General features: G+C 42.3%; 1 protein-coding gene across 2 annotated transcripts in view; it reads right to left on the bottom strand.

Moving 5' to 3' along the window:
* The window catches only part of TRAPPC10 (trafficking protein particle complex subunit 10), a 2,525,275-nt gene that overhangs the window by 633,210 nt on the left and 1,874,767 nt on the right, over positions 1-17,298 (bottom strand). For both annotated transcript variants that reach the window (XM_044072500.1, XM_044072501.1), the window contains exon 14: positions 12,927-13,441. In XM_044072500.1, coding sequence (XP_043928435.1) covers positions 12,927-13,441 — 515 coding nt within the window. The remainder of the gene's footprint in view (positions 1-12,926; positions 13,442-17,298) is intronic.

Here is a 17,298-nt window from a genome sequence, read left to right as displayed (position 1 = left end):
GTCTGCTTCCCCTGGGTCTGGGCTGTGTTGGCCTGGAGGGGGCAGGAAACGACCAGTGCTTGGAGGGGCAATGCCTACTGAACCTCGAAGGCTAGACCTGTAAGATGTCTTTAATTGTCTGCATAGATTTAGCTTTTTCTTCCATCTTTTTTAAGACCTCTTCTGCCTTGGCACCAAATACGTTGTCTTTGTTCAAGGGTGCATCCACTAATTTGGATTTGACATGGTCTGGCAGGTCTGTTCCTTAAGCCAAACATGCCTTCTAATTACAGAACCAGTGAAGTACATTTGTGTACACTTACCATAAATGTAGATGTTCGAGTGGATTCACTGTTGCAGTTATCACACTTGGGTTATCTGCTTGCAGGTAGCCTTCAGTCGGCAGTTGCTGTTGTCAGGTCGTCAGGGGTATAAAAACAGGCAGCCGACGCCATTACATCAGTTTTTCTTGCCCCAAATGTCAGGAGCTCCCCAAATAGGAATCTTAGTTATGGTGGGGAAAAGACCACCAGTAAAAAGTAAATACCAATACCCCTGAAAGGGGTGAGTAATAGGCATACAGAAGAGAGATAGAGAGAGAAATAAGGGTGCTGGAGGGAGGGAAACCAGAACTGCAAAAGTGAATACACTCGAACATCTACATTTATGGTAAGTGTACACAACTGTACTATGTTCTTCGTGTTTCACTGTTGCAGTCATCATACTTGGGTAGATTCCCAAACCTAAAAGGTTGGCTGCAGTCAAGAAGAGTTGGGGCTGGTAAGTATGCCTTGCAGGACTGCTGTAGCAAAACCCACCCTGGATTTGGAAAAGATAGGCAGGTGGTAATGCTTGGTGAAGGTGTGTACAGAACTCCAGGTAGCAGCTTCCAGGATGTCCCTGGTAGGGACTCCCCTGAGGAATGCTGTAGAGGTAGACGTTGCCCTAGTGGAATGTATTCGGCCCCCCTGTGGGGTTGGTTTCCCATGGTGCTTGTAGCAGAAATGGATGCAATGTACTATCCATTTGGAATTTGTTTGTTTAGAAATGGCCTTGCCCTCTGCCCCTGCTGCAAAGCTGACTAGTAACTGGTCAGATTTCCTGAAGGGTTTAGTCCTATCAAGGTAGAATCTGAGCTATCTGTGCACGTTCAAGGAGTGCAGGATCCTTTCCCCTTTATTTTGAGGATTAGGGAAGAAGGTTGGCAAATGGATAGATTGGTTGAGAGCCACACTGGATACCACTTTAGGCATAAAGGAAGGGTTAGTCCTGAGGGAAACCCTGTCAGCATGGAAAATAATGAAGGGTTCCACAGCCATGAGTGCTTGTAGCTCAGACACTCTTCTAGCTGAAGTGATGGCCAGAAGCAAGGCTGTTTTCCAAGAGAGGAATTTTAACTCTACTGAAGCTGCAAACTCAAAGGGGTGAAGCGTGAGCTTTTCCAGTACAAAGTTAAGGTCCCAAGCAGGGGTGGGTGCCCTCCTTGGCAGCCTTAAGTTGTTTGCCCCTCTCAGGAACTGTTTGATAAGAGGGTGAGAGAAGAGAGGTGGCTCAGTGTTGTCATGAGCTGAAATGGCAGAGGCATGAATCTTAATGGAGAAGGATAGGCCTCTGTGGAGTAGGTCTGCTAAGTAATCCAGGATTAGAGGCAGGGATGGCAGGTTTGTGTCCTCTCCTTTAGACTGAATACAGGAGCAGTACCTTTTCCACTTATCAGCATAGGATTTCCTTGTACTGGGTCTTCTGGCTTCAAGAATGACATCTAGCACCTGCTTGCTTAGGCTGGTTACTGAGGGAGAATTACGGGAATAAACCAGGCTGCAAGATTAAGGGTTGGCAGTTGCGGATGCAAGATCTGTCCCCCCTGCTGAGAGAGTACGGTTGGGTTCTGGTGTAGATGCCAGGCTAGCACCAGTGACAGGCTGTGCAGGAGCAGGTACCAGTGCTGACGTGGCCAGTCTGGGGCAATCAGAATTGTCCTTGGTCTGTCCTGTCTTATCTTGAGCAATACTCTTGAGAGAAGGGGCAGAGGGGGAAAGGCATAGATTGAGAGATTTACCCACTGGAAGGATAGGGCATCCACTTTTCAGGCCCTGCTGTGAGGAGTTCTGATGCAAAATTTGCTGAGCTGGTGATTGCAGGGGGAGGCAAATAGATCCACCTTTGGGGTCCCCCATTTCTGAATCAGAAGGGTGAAGGTGCCGGACTCTAACTGCCACTTGTGTTGGTCTAGGAGATTTCTGCTTAAGTCATCTGCTAGTGACTTTTGTTTGCCTGGCAGGAATTGAGCTTGCAGATGGACCTGCATGTCCAAGGCTGTGTTCCACAGGGCCACGGCTAGTCTGCGGAGTGGGAAAGAGTGAGTTGCCCCCTACTTGTTGATGTACCACATAACTGTGGTGTTGTCTGTTTTTATTAGCAGGTGTCCTGGTGAGAGTAGGGATCTGAAAGCTGTCACAGCATGCTGCACAGCTAGCAAGTCTTTTTGGTTGATATGCAGATGAATTTGACTTGGGCTCCAGCGGCCCTGAATGCACTTGCCGTCTATGTGTGCCCCCCAGCCACAGTCTGATGAGTCTGTGGTTAGGGTCTGGGCAGCGAGGGGTTGAGTAAAAAGCAGTCCTTTGTTGTGGTTGCATGCTGCTGCCCACCAAAGAAATTCTGCCCTTAGACAAGGTATGATACGAATGATGGTTTCCAGGTCCTGAGAATGTTGGCACCAAAGACTTTTTAAGTACCATTCAAGTTTCCTCATATGCAGTCTGGCATATGGAATTAGTAGGATGCATGAGGCCATGAATTCTAGGGCCTGCAGGATTTTCCTTGCAGATAGCTGGGTTATGGTGGCCATTTCAGTAAAATTGTCTATCAGATAGGCTTGTTTTTCTGGAGTGAGGAATGCCATCTGGGATGCTGTGTCTACGCTTGGTCCCAGGAATACAATCTTTTGACTGGGGACAAGTTTTGATTTCTTTTCGCTGATGGTGTACCCCAGGGGAGGTTAGAAGGTTTTTTACAAATGTCAGGTGCTGCAACAGCATTTCCTGACTGTCTGCCTGAATCAGGCAGTCATTCAAGTACGGGTAAATTTGGATATTTCTTTGTCTGCAGTAAGCAACGGCTGGAGCCAGGCATTTTGTGACTACTCTGGGAGCAGTGGATTATCCAAAGGGAAGTGCAGAGAACTGATAATGCATAGATCATGCCCTGAAGCGTAGATATTTCCTGCATGAGTCCCTTATAGGGATGTGCAAATAGGCTTCTTTTACGTCTAGGGTGACTAACCAGGCATCCTTGGCTAGCATAGGTAGAAGCTGCTGCAGGGTGAGCACTTTGAATTTTGGTACCACCAGGAAGGTGTTGAGAATTGACAGATCTAGGGTTGGGTGTCAAGTGCCCTCTTTTCTGGGCACCAGGAAGAGTCTGGAATATAATCCTTGGCCTGTCTGTTTCGCAGGAACAGGTTGAATTGCCTTTATAGAGAGCACGGATTGAACTTGATTTTGTGCCTCTGCCCACTAGTTTGGAGGAAGGTCTGGAACCCATTTGGAGTTGGCAGTGAGTGGAAGTAAAATTTGTACCCCTGGGATACAATGTTGAGGACCCATCGGTCTTTAGTAATGGAAATCCAGTTTTTTACATGAAGGGCAAGCTTTCCTCCTAGGGGCACAAGAAGTTGGGCAGAGGTTGGGGAGTGGAGTTGAGAAGTCATTGGGAATTCTTTCCATAAGGGGGTGGCTTAGCACTCCCTGCTTTGGAGGTGGAGGCATTCCATTGCTTAGATCTCTGCATACCCTGAGACAGTAGTCTGGGTGGTCTGTTACCCCTGGATCTGGTTTGAGATGGCCTTGAGGGGGCTGGAAAGGACCAATGTTACGAGGGGCAATGCCTACTGAATCTAGGAGGCTGTACTTGCAAGAATTCTTTAACTGTCTGCACAGATTTAGCTTTTTCTTCCATCTTTTTAAGAACCTCTTCTGCTTTGGTGCCAGACTGTCCTTGTGCAAAGGAGCGTCTAATAACTTTGATTTGACGTGGTCTGGCAAGGTCTGTTCCTTAAGCCAAGCATGCCTTCTCAGTACAGAACCAGTGACTGCTGCCCTGCAAGATGCTTCTAGGGCGTCAAAACCACACTGCAATGTATGCTTGCTGACTTGTTTTGCAAAATGCATAATCTCTTGCAATTCTTTGTTTTCTGCGCAGTCTGTAAAGATTGCTATTTTTTGCTCAAGTTCCATAATATGTTGCTGGTACTTCAGCATGTGAAACTGACAATTCAGAGCCGTAATGGTGAGAGTTGCAGAGGTAGATACTTTCTTACCCCATCTGTCCAAAGCTCTGGAATCCCTGTCCGAAGGGGTGGGATTCTTAGCTGTAGTAGCTTTGATACCTTTAGGCCCCTGGGAAATGATCTCTGGATCAGCAGTAGGATTTCTGAAAAGGAATTTGTGAGACTCAGGTACTCTGTAGTACCTGTCTGGTTTCTTAGGAGCAGGGGGTAAAGTATCAGGGGTAAGGCTGGATTCCATAAAGGCATCATCAACAACTTCCAGGATTGGGGGTATTGCTAAAAGCCTAAAGTGGCAAATCTAGAAATTCTCTGAGTCTCTTTTTGGACTGAGGATAGTCTTGGCATTCCCAATGGAAATGCTCTGTTAAGATATGTAAGGTTTCACCAAAAGAAAATCCTCTGGAGGAGAGGCAGAGGAAATGGATTCCTCTGCATCAGAATCCTCATAAGCAGATAAGGGCATGTCTTCATAATCAGATACCTCACAGTCGGACTCTTGGTCTGTTGAAGCTGCATGGGACTGGTCTCTTTTTCTCTTAGCAGGGGAAGGCTGGCTTCCCCTAATCAGCACAATAAGGTCTTCTGCCATTTTAAGCATTTGATGTTGTGGCAAGGAATCAGGTGCATGCGCTTTGGTCATCGTTTTTCTAGGCATAGCGCGTACTCTTGGCCTTAGAAACTCGGTAGTTTTAGACAGAACTGAAGACGCGAAAGAAGTAGTTGGTTTGTGTCGAACATCGGTAGTGCGAAGAACTTCCTCAGAAGCTCTGCAGCTCTGGACCCGTCCAAGGTTGAGACATCCACAGATACCATAGTCGAAGAAGAGTCTCGCAGCATACCGGACAATGAACGGGTCTCGGTAGAAGCCTGCAAATACATAGAAGCGGGCATCAGGGACTGCAAAAGCCCCTGAGTACCGATGAACTGGCGCCTAGCTTAACGGAAGCGTCGTCTGCAGTTTTGGACCTGTGTGGTCTGTCTCTGTCTTTATCCTTACGTTTTTTTCAGAACATCAGTAGTCAGATGGCTTACCAAAGCCATTTCGAAAAATGGTGATCGAGAATGAAAGTATTCAGCGATAATAAGGGCCCAACCAGGACTTGATAAATGGTTCGGGCGTTGAACAAGGCACAAAACTTGACAGCGAGGTACGTTGTGGTCTGGGCCTAAACAGATAACGCAGTATGAATGAAAATCTCGGTGTGGTATTTGCTTTCCACAAGCAAAACAATTGTTAACTTTTTCTGACATCGGTTAGAGCAAACAAAAAAGGATCCCCAACGGGGTACTCAGCTTTAGAAGACTTCAGGATGATTCAATTCGTAAACGAAAAACTCAGGTAGCGGCCCGACCGGCACTCATGCAAACTGTTTCTGCTTTGGGTTCCTCGGCAAGAAAGACTGATGTAATGGCGTCAGCTGCCCGTTTTTATACCCCTGACAACCTGACGTCAGTCCTGGAGCGACAACAACGGATGCAGAAATACTAACTCTCTGGTATTCGGGCTGACTGATGGCTACCTGCAGGCAAGTGTGATGACTGCAACAGTAAAACACGAACAACATCTGCTGCCCTGCAAGATGCTTCTAGGGCGTCAAAACCACATTGCAAGGTGTGTTTAGTTACCTGATTTGCAGAATGCATTAACTCTTGTAACTCTATTTTCTGCACAACCATGAAAAGAAGGTATTTTTTGTTTGAGGAGTTCCATGGAATGTTGCTGATATTTCAGCATGTGGAACTGACAATTTAATGCTCTAATAGCAAGAGTAGCAGAGGTGTATACTTTTTTAGCTCATCTGTCTAATGCTCGGGAATCCCTATCTGAGTGGGTAGGATTCTTAGCTGAGGTTGCTTTGATTCCTTTAGGTTCTTGAGAGATGACCTTGAGGTCAGCAGTGGGATTTTTAAAAAGGAATTTGTGAGAGTCAGGGACTCTAATACCCATCAGGTTTCCTGGGAGCAGGAGGGAGCATGTCAGGAGTCAGACTGGATTCCATAAAAACATCATCCACAATATCCAGGACAGGAGGAATGGCCAGAGGTCTATGCTATAGCAGATCTAAGAATTCCCCAAGTCTCTTTTTAGACTGAGGATAGTCCTGACATTCCCATTGGAAATGCTCCCTTAAAGTATGTAGGGTTTCCCCAAAGAAAAAGTCCTCGGGTGGAGAGGCTGAAGGGATGGATTCCTCTGCATCAGAATCCTCATAAGCAGAGAGGGGTTGCATATCTTCATATTCAGATGCATCGGAGTCATCGGACTTCTGTTTAGATAAAACTACTGGAGACAAGTCTCTCTGTTTTGGAAGGGGTAGCCTGGCTTCCCTTAATAAGCATTATAAGGTCTTCTGCCATTTTAAGCATTTGAGACTGAGGCAAGGAAGCAGGTGTCTGAGCTTGGGTCTTCATTTTTTTGAGTGTGGTTCAGACCCTGGGCCTTAGAAACTCAGTTGTTTTCAAAAGAACTGAAGACGCGAAAGAAGTTGTCGGTCTGTGTCGAGTATCAGTAGTGCGACGTACTTCCTCGGAAGCCGGTGCCTGCTCACCGGCTCCAGACCCATCCAAGGTAGAGACATCCTCAGGATCCCTAGTCGAAGAAGTCTTGTGGCATACCGGACTCCGAAAGGGTCTTGGTAGTGGCCTGCGAATCCACAGAAGCGGGCATCAGGGGCTGCGAAAGCACCTCACTGAGGACCGGAGAACTGACGACAAGCTTAATGGAAGCGTTGTCGGCAGCTTTGGACCTGTGCGGTCTGTCTCTGTCTTTATCCTTACATTTTCTTTTGGAAGATTGGTAGTCGGATGGCTTATCGAAGCCATATCGGAATTCGAGGACTGACAGTGAAAATATCTAGCTATAATAAGGGCCCGACGACATAAAGCTCTGGCATTGAACAAAGCACAAAAACAACAGTGGGGTACGTTGTGGTCTGGGCCTAAACAGGTGACGCAGTAAGAATGGAAGTCTCGGTGTGGTATTTGCTTTCCACAGGTGAGACAATTGTTAACTTTTTCTGACATTGGTTAGAGCAAGAAAAAAGGATCCCCAACGGGGTATTTAGCATTAGAAGATTTCAACTTCAATTCGGAAATGAAAACTCAGGTAGTGGCTGACCAGCACTGCTTCTGCTTTGGGCTCCTCGTCAAGAAAGACTGGTGTAATGGCATCGGCTGTCTGTTTTTATACCACTGACGACCTGATGTCAGTCTTGGAGCGACAGCATCTGACCCAGAAATACTACGCCTCTGGTATTCTGGCCGACTTAGGGCTACCCCTGGCAGGATAATCCAAATGTGATGACTGCAACAGTGAAACACAAAGAACATCATGCAAAATGAGTGAAAATCTTTATGTGGGATTTGTTTCCCACACTTCATGCAATTGCTGACTTTTTTGAACATTAAATTAATATAGAAATTTCCCCAGTGGGTATGTTTCTGACTGGAAGATGTAGGTTCTTTGGAAAAATGAGTCAACTGATGGACTGAGTACACTGAACACATGTAAAGTGCATCAGACTGCATGGCAAGAAAGACAAAGAAAGCACCGGCAGACACCCTTCTTACACCCTGACGTACAGACATTAGTTGTATGCCCGTCGGCTATGGATGATGCAAAGACTCTGGAAATCGGGTCAGTAGTAGGCTTCTGCATGGCAGGAAGACCCAAGAATCAACACTGAAATACTGACTATGAACGGCATCCTCTATTACAGCAGCCTTTGCCTGATTGGGTGGGATACTGGGCAGAGGAAATTGGAGAGAATTATTTTTCCAAAAATGGAATCTGATAATGTCGGGATATTATGCCTCTTACCCATCTGTCTCCTGCGATGGCAAATCAGGATTGAGGGTAGAGGGAGAAATGTGTCTCCAGACTGCCCCCAGAGTGGAACAGTCAGATAAACCTTCAGGGATCCTGTGGTCACTGGTCTGAGAATGGCCCTTGAAATTCTTGTTATTGCAGACCACCTCTGCCTCTGGGCCTGTGTCCATTAAAGTGACTGCATCTGCTCAGACACCTCTGTCAGAAGATGAACCATACTGACTGTCAGACTTCCTCAACCAGAGTGATCAAGCCTCTTTCTGGTCCCTGGAAAAGGTGCACTGAGGTGACTCTAATTTTACTCCTATTGCAGACAGCGTCTTACTGTCCTGTTCGCTCTTCTGCATACATTCTTTAAATGTTGTACCAAAGAAGGTGGCATCTTCGAAGGTTTCGTCAGTAAATGACATCTTAAAGTTGTTTGCAGAAATCACACAAGTGGAACCAAGTATGCCACTTCACGGCTATACCTGCTTCAGCTGCTATGGTTGATAGGTTTTCAGCATTGTGAAGCAAACACATGGATAGAATTGTGACATGTGACATCATTGATAGAGTAGGCATAAGTTGTTTCTGTGACTCTGCAGTAATAGAGTTCTAGTGGGAATGGCTAGTTGCGTTGGATCCCTCTGGAACCTGGTCATAGAAGTGGCATGATTCATGAGTCATACTGCAAAGAAGCTGTATGTATACGCCCACTTCCCCAGTCTATCTAAAGTCCATAACTTCTTGCTGGGTGGATGAATACAGGAAGTCTTCATACAACTCTTTTTTGGTGTCTGCTACGATAATGATGGAGTCTAATGGTGGGGTATATATCCAGAACAGTTTGTCCTTGGGGGGGGGGGGGGGTCTGAGGGCATTATTAGACTTCCTTGGGGCAAACTCTGAAGTATCTTGCTCTTGCCATGATTTTTTTAATTGCCAACTCCACAAACTTTTCAGCTGGTGGAATCACCCAGGAATTATATGGAGTCATTCCACATGCCTCAAAAAGAACTTTCTTGTTTGGAGAGGTAGGTTTTTTTGGTTCAAGATCCTCTCAGTCTCATGACCTCCAGGATATCCTCAAAGGAAATGTCCTTGGGAGGGGATCATGGGGAGTCTCCATCCTCACAGTCAGTGGCTGATATGACAGACTCATTTGGGGAGTCAACACGTTTCCTTTTCCATGCCCCTTTTCTTGGTAGCTTAGGGAAGGAAGACCCAGAGTCCTGTGAAGAGCATCTCTGTGAAGTGGCAGTGTGCTTGAGGTCATTGGAATGAATCAGCCAAGGAAATGCCTGCTGACTGGATTAACCCAGGGGGCAGGGATCATGAGAAGAACCCATGATTAGTGGCTCATCTGGTTTTGTCTTGTTTGATGAAATGATTCTTCTCAACACCTAGAATGCCATTCTAAATTCAGTAGGATGTGAAGAGACAGTCCCAGACATCAGATCCAACTCCTTAAATGGGGAAAGAGAGAGATCTGGGGTGAATCCTCGCATGCAATTGAGTGTACAGCATCAAAGAGGGAACTGGAGCTGAAATCTCTAAGGCAGATGACTCCAACAAGACCAAAGGAGTTGACCACCCAAACCCTCAGCTCCGAGAATCCGGTATTGGATCTGACCAGATCTGAGCTGATGAAGTCAAATCCAAATTCTCAGGTTCAGGCGTCATTTTAGCTAACATATCCCGGGTCACAGGATCTGGGAGACTACGAAGATCCAGGGGCACTGGAGCTGAAGCACAGACCGGTGAAAGCACCTGGATGGGGGTAAAATAGATGGATCTGACTGGCTTCGGAGCCAGCAGAGTAGTGGTGATCCCCATCTCTAACTGGTGTTTGAGAAACCTCTGCAACATGTGATTCAAGTCAAAGTCAGAGGGACTCCTAAAGGATGTAAATGATTTAGTAGATAGTGCCAAGGATTTTCTCAAGACAGACTTCTGTCTTTTAGGAGAGTATTCTATGGTTGTGGCAGTTGGAGATTCTGGATCCAAAGGTGGGGTGTAAGTCAGTGCATGGGTTCTGTGTTCCTCGATTCTCAGTCTTCCTCACAAAATCCAAACTACAGGACTGCTGGCCATTTTCTTGACACAGACTCCTTGGAGCAGGAAATTATATCTGATGACTTTTTGGTTTTAGAAGTCTCTGGATCTGGAGGAAAGAGACCCTTCAATATTAGCTTATTCCTCCTGTCTGACAGGTGTTTTGGCCCAAAGGCAGCACAAACTTCCCAGGAGGCATCCAGATGTGCCACCCCCAAACAAACCAGGTACAGATCACGGGGGTCTTGGGGTGGAATTTTGTTCCCGCATTTCAAGCACTTCTTAAAACTTATAGTTTTCAGATAGATCTCAATACATTGCAAATAAGGAAAAATTAGTAATTATGTGCCATGAATTTTTTTTAACAATAAATCTAACTACTAAAATATCTATCTATAAATCTAAGAATTCAAATAAATAAAAATTGAGGTGGTGTACTTATTTGAAATTATCTGTGCTGCGTCTCCAAGAGGCAGCAAATGACATCTGAGTTAGTCAGGGGAAAACTGGGCATTTTGGAAAAAAAAGTTTTGTGAGGGCTCAGAGGCTGGAGAACTAGAGCAGTCAGAATGGATCTGAGCTGGCACTACAGGACCCATATGTAGGACTGGATAGACAGAATGAACAGGATTCAAGCATTTTTAAATATATTTTCTAATTTCTTCTATTTCATTAAAGACCTATCTTTATAACTGTAGTTTAGCTAACAATCTTCTAACCTAATTTTCTTATGTGCTTTCAAAGTTAACATTAGAATTGCCATTTAACCTTAACATTCAGTCCCCTTTGATTGCATTAGTAAACAAATCATTATAAAAGTCAGTACTACTCGTACGCTTCCCAATTAGCATTCGACTGAATTCAGTCTTCAACAGGGGGTTGTGTCATTTCTACTGACTGTAATACTTGCTAACTTCAATTCTGTTAAAATAAAAGGCTCATCCAAACCCTTACTATATTCGTTTGTTATGCAGATGGAGGGAAATATACCCTAGTGGCTCATTTCTTCGCAACTTCCTCATACAAAACTCATACACGCCTTCATATTTTGTAGGCAGTTTAGTTCATAACTTTCTTGAAAATACATAAAACCTTTATATTCTTCTAAGGAGTCAGATGAAAGATCTCTTTCTTCCTATCGAAAATTACATACTGATATCTCCAAAGTCACATTTTCATCTCAGCAGATACGTCCAAAAATAGTTATTTTGCTCCAGACAATTGTGTATTATATACTACTACATGTTTGCATCAGATGTCTTTCATTCTTAATCCTATTCTGTCTCCATCTATATTCCTTAAGTAACTATTTTAAATTAAAACAGTACAATGTTACCAACGGCATTTTAAATATAAATGGTCATCCTAAACCATTTTCAAGCAAACAAAAGTAAGTTTAGTTCACAACTGATCACATTTCATCATAAAATGTCCTGATCCAATGTACCAACATGATGTGCATACTTTACCTGATCCAACAAATCTCTATACTCAGAGAAACCTTTTGCATTAAATATGTCCCACTCCTCCAAATAATATGTAGACAGGAAAAATTTAAATCAATTCTGGATGAGATAGTTTGCTTAAAGTAAGTCAAACCTCTAGGGTGTCTGCTAAGTTTGCTTTCCTAAGTAAATCTTTACATTTTCAATAATCATCTTCAACATTTCTTCTTCTTAATTTATGTCTTCCTTTCTTCTACTACATTATTAAAACCACCACACCAAATATATGGGAGTTGTTCACGGGTAACTACTTGACAGTTAGTCTGGACAGCATTATCAGTCTAGCTAATAAGCCATATTCAGTAATTCCCTCCAGACTCAAGTAGGGTAGCATAGGACAGACTAGGGTGAATGTGAAGCTGTTCATTTATTTAGCTAGTTTTACATTGGAGTTGGTAAGGGTTTTGTTTGATTGACATGTGGTGTAAGTTTATTTCAAAAGTTAGGGAAATGTTGAGATATGAATGTATAATATTATTGATGTGTCTTGTTTATATTTTGATGAAGATTTGCATCTAACTGTGTAACTGAGAAACCATTTGTTCTGTGAAGAAATAGGTGGCTGGGGGGGGGGGTTAGCCTAGACACAGATCACCATGAAGTAGTTAAGTGATACTTTGATGAAACATATGTCAAAAGAGGCATTGTATTCAGTACTGGGTTTACAAGATGAGTAAAGGTGAATTAAGACTTCTTTGGCTCTAGAAGATATGCCTTTAGAAATTAGCTGAGTCAGACATGATGGTCAAAAGATGAGAAATTATCAACTAGAGTGCCTACATCACTTACAAAATAGTTTGAAGGGAGGGGTATGTTGTTTGTATAATATGACATGGAAACGTTTGGTTTTGTTTACCAAAATGAACTATACTACCTTTTTCACATGTAGTCTGAGATAATCATCCTTGCACCATTTGTTACATCATGATAGTGCTACTGTGAGAGTCAGTGAGGGTACAAAACACCCAATTTTCATGTGTCTGCAAACCAAGGTTTTATCACTGCAACCCTCACTGTAATATCCTCTGGGCATGGGCAAGAATAAAGCAGGGTACCAATAGTCTTATCCCTCAGAACACTCCCTGTATTTCAAACATCTAGTCCTCTATCGGCTCCCTACATACTACAGGATTTACAGGTGCTGCTCCTACATTCTTCTTTATCATCCAAAATGATCCCACTCCTGGAATCCCCTGTACATCTACAGGTGTAGACAACAATGCACTGTCAAACAATGGAATGGGATAAACTCTGCAATAATCTGAAAGTAAAGCAATATACCTACCTGAGTTTTAAATGTGATCTTACTGATCCCTGGCTGTAATATTATGTTACTACATTTTAACTGATGGGCTCCATCTTCCAAAGGCAGACCAGCTGGGGATTCAAGTGATGAACTGCTTTCATGTCTGCGCAGCAGCATGTGCACATTCTTACAGATAATACCAGTGGAGTTTAGAGCATTGTCTGATGGGCTTCTCTCATACATTTCAAACAGTTCAAGTGCTGGAAAAGTGTCACGAAATATGGGAAAGTTTTTGGCATCATTATGAAAATGGATAATGCCATTGGAAACTTTGTGCTTTGTTAGCCACTCTGCTGTTTTTCTGTAGCTGTTCTTTTCAATGTTGTAGAGCACACTGATGGCAATCTGATCCACATGTATTGGAACAGGCATTTGGCTCTCCAGTGTCAGATCAATAAGTAGAGTTCCACCAACATGGGCAACTGCATTAGGTGGGTCAAACTGTAAACTTCTTAACTTTGCAAATGAACTCATACTTAACACAATTTTGCTTCCTGGAAGGAAAAATAAAACACATAAATATCCAGCTAATAACATTTTAATCAGTAAACGATCAGAACTTATGAAGTTCTCAGTGTTCTTTAGCACAGCAAATAAAAATTTAAGTACGTCTGTTCTTGAAACCTACAGAAATACTACTAAATAACTATGAATCATTGACAAAGTGCACACATTTAAATACAATTCACACCAGTTCATTGTCAACTGGAGTAAAAATATCAGTACTTTTCTACCAAGGGGAAAAAAGATGTTCACATCTTACAATGGAAACTCCAGATAATCTATCCTGTCCAGACAGCAAATTGTAAAAATAATGAGTTCCCATTCTCTCAGTCCACATGACAATCAAAATCTCAAGCTTGGCTTGTGAAATAAAATGCCCGTTTTTTATCTTGCACATGAATTGTGTAAATAAAAGTGATTTTAAATGCCATCATTAAAATAAATGCTAGTAGGCATCTGTACTTGGGATATGTAACAGCTAACTTCAAAACTGAAGATATGGCTATTAGGCAATGTCTACCATAACAGCCAGGTATGACTATCTATATTTTGCAAACTTGGCACAAAAAAAGATTTTTTTTTAACAATAAAGCAATGGAGCCACATCTCACAATCATGATGTAGCTGCAAGGAGAGTTTCATTTCTATTTAATTATGTTATGTTTTTAGTAATGATTTGAAAGTTTTCATTTACTTGTTAACATGCACGTCAAGAAGGTGCGGTTACTACTACCTGTAATATGTCAGTTTTGGTGCCTGTGAAATTGTGCCTTAACCCTCCAGTGGAGCTCAAATTATGCACCTAGCAGGGCACAGTAGTAATCTATATTCTGATAAAAGGAGGCTTTGTTAAAACTTTTGATTTCAATAAACAAGAAGTCCTCATCACAGATTACAAACTGTCTCACTCCCACTATCAGTTTCTACTGGAAAAATCCATTGTGGCAAGAATTCAACATCAAAACATGCCTACTCCTACAATTTACTTCAGTTGTGTTTTCCTTTTTCAACTACTGGGAACTGAAAGAGCTAAGAAGTCACCTGGTGTTTAGAAACAAATTATACTCTTTTCTCTTCAGTCATTCAGTTTGAAAGTAGAGATTATAACCGCAATGCATTCCTCTAGACAAAAGCAGCCAAGCCACAGCTAACTTAAGCTTTAAATCTAACTCAGCCTGTATCTGCAACTTAGGAGTCAATGTCATCAATGCCAGTTATGGTAAACATAGGCATTCTGTACCACTAATGCAGTTGTTGCAGTACCAGAATACAGAAATGCCACATAATGTAACATTGGCTTGGCACTTGTTTTTGCTCAAAGGCTCAAGTCAGACCCTTGACTTGGACCTGGCTTTACCCAAAGTGAAAAATGACTGAATTGTCCACCTGAACTAAAAGAAATCCCCAAAGCACACATCGTACAGTAAATGTAAATATTCACCTATACTGGCACACTTCCCAAAACTTGGAAACCCTATGTGGCAAGACACGTATTTATCTATGACATTTAAAAAAACAACTACAGAGATGTCACATTTTCATCATTACACTGCTTTTTTGTCTCTCTGGAAAAGTACAATTTAAGCATTTCCTTCTATGTCCTGTCTGTACTGAACTCACGTTAGCTTTCCTTGAAGTCTTTCAAGAGCTCCTGCTGAAATTTGTCACATCAATGGACAAATTACATGGCAAGTGGTAGCAATTTCTGTTTAATCATATCAAAGGTAATTGGGTGACACAGGTATGAATGTCAAGAAGTTTGGCTACAACTTACCGTAGGCCTCAGCTATAAAAAGTCAATTGTTAACTTACAAGATTATTAGAAATGTATCAGCCCTGTACTTTGCATGAGTTAGCACTGTGCAGTAATCTGTATATTACAAGTTGATCTTCAAACTGCTTTTTAGCTATGTATAAACTGTAGCTATTCATTTAATCTTCTCAATAACATTTTATTTAACTAACTTGTGAATTTTACTGTTTTCCTTTACATCTGGCCTGGGCTATGACTATAAAGGGTCCAATGGATCAATCCACTGTTACATAGTTAATAAGTAAATGAATACAGCTAAAAGTGTGTGTGATTGGGAAAGTTGCATCTTCAACTATGAGACTTTAAAGTTTTTCAAAAGTAAATGATCTGGCCACTACCCTAGCTGAAAAGGAAAGCAAATATTAGTCTGAGGGTTTACAACTAGAAAAAAATTCTAAGGAAGTACCTAGGGAAAAAAAGTAATGATACAACCTTAAAAGGTATTCAGAGAAATTAATAACTCAAGCTACAGTTATGCTAAATCACTGGAGAGAGGCACTGAATGAAACAGAAAAACAATATGATGTCAAGGTACAGGGACAGATGGTAGACTGCATAAAGAAAGAAGCCTTGGTGTAAAACAAAATTGTGGCAGCAGGGTTGTCTCCCTCCTTAGCATACTTTAAAAGAACTAATCAGAAAGTAAACTTGAGTGAGGTACTCAACATAGAAATATATATTTTTAAAGAGCAGTCTCTGCAGCAGTAAACCAAAATCAAAAGCTATGTACATAACCTTAGATCTGGATAAACAGGTCCATACTCTAAAATCAAAAGGACTAAAATTGCAGGCTTTCAGTCAGCTCAACATCCAAGACTTTCCTAGGCCATTAGCCCTTTCCTTTACCCACAATGCACTTTTAGTTAAAGCAAGAACTATCCCAGCCAATCTCTTGGATGTTGTGGTTGTGAATAACTTAAAATGGAAGCATAGGACAGTAAGAAGAAAGCGGCAACAAGCAGAAGAAATCACACAAGGGAAGCAGGCAAGGAAAAGAATTTGATGAGAGACATGGAGAGAGGGTGCATTTTCTTTTTGTATAAATTTCTCTTTTTTTTTTTCAAGAAGGAAAGGTGGGAAAGGATGTAAGGGAAGATGAAGGTTTGGTAAGAGGTTGAGGATAAGTTGCAAAGACAAAGACACATAAGAGATCAGATTAACAGGAGGTTGCTGAAACACCAAGGGAGGGAGAGGAGAGTGGATTAAAAGACATTAGACAAACAAAGGGAAATAAACTGGTGATAGGGAAGAATGGTTGACAAATGGGGGGGGGCAAGGACATAAACAGGAAGGATACATTGACATGGAGAATAAGGTGGGTAATGTCTCGTGTACTAGGGGAGGTCAGACAGCACCCTGTGCAGCTTTCCCACCAAGTCCTGGTTGCGATGTTTCTGGCAGGGATGGATACAGACATGACTCAATTAGTCATAAGAGTTTATTCAAATGGCAAATGCAGGCATTCATCACTTGTTCACTAGCTTCCTCTACCATCTCTGACAGTCCTAGCTGTTTCTGGTATAGCTGTAGCAACTGCTGCACATAACTAAAAAAATAAGAGAAATAGCATAACAAAATAAATTAAAAAGAAAGGACAGTGAAAAAGAAAGGGATGGGAGAAACAGGGACAAATTGCATTAAATCAATGTATAAACTCTAACAGAATTTATGACTGATTACATGATACAAGCAACAAGTACAGCAGTAAAAATAAATAAATAAACTGATGACAGCTAATAGGCATTACCTAAACAAGATGGTTGCAGCAAAACCTTTTGTGGGTGTACTATCTCTAGTACCTTTGATTGACACGTATTAGGGCTGCTCTATCTACAAAGTGCCTAATCTACCTATAAATTGTCTAAAGATCAGACAAACTACTTTTCTGTATATATCATTTATCGTACCACTAGCACATGTATACAGGCCTGTATACAGGCCTAAAACTGGAAAGGCTACACACAACTCACTACCTAACTAATTAGCCATGCTTAGGAAATCATATTAATGTCAGTACCAATACCTACCCGTGTA

Source organism: Protopterus annectens, chromosome 5.part0 (assembly GCF_019279795.1).
Source record: "Protopterus annectens isolate FY-2018-M chromosome 5.part0, PAN1.0, whole genome shotgun sequence".
Taxonomy (NCBI): domain Eukaryota; kingdom Metazoa; phylum Chordata; order Ceratodontiformes; family Protopteridae; genus Protopterus; species Protopterus annectens.
Note: the sequence above shows the minus strand (reverse complement) of the source record. Positions and strands in the feature narration are given on the sequence as shown.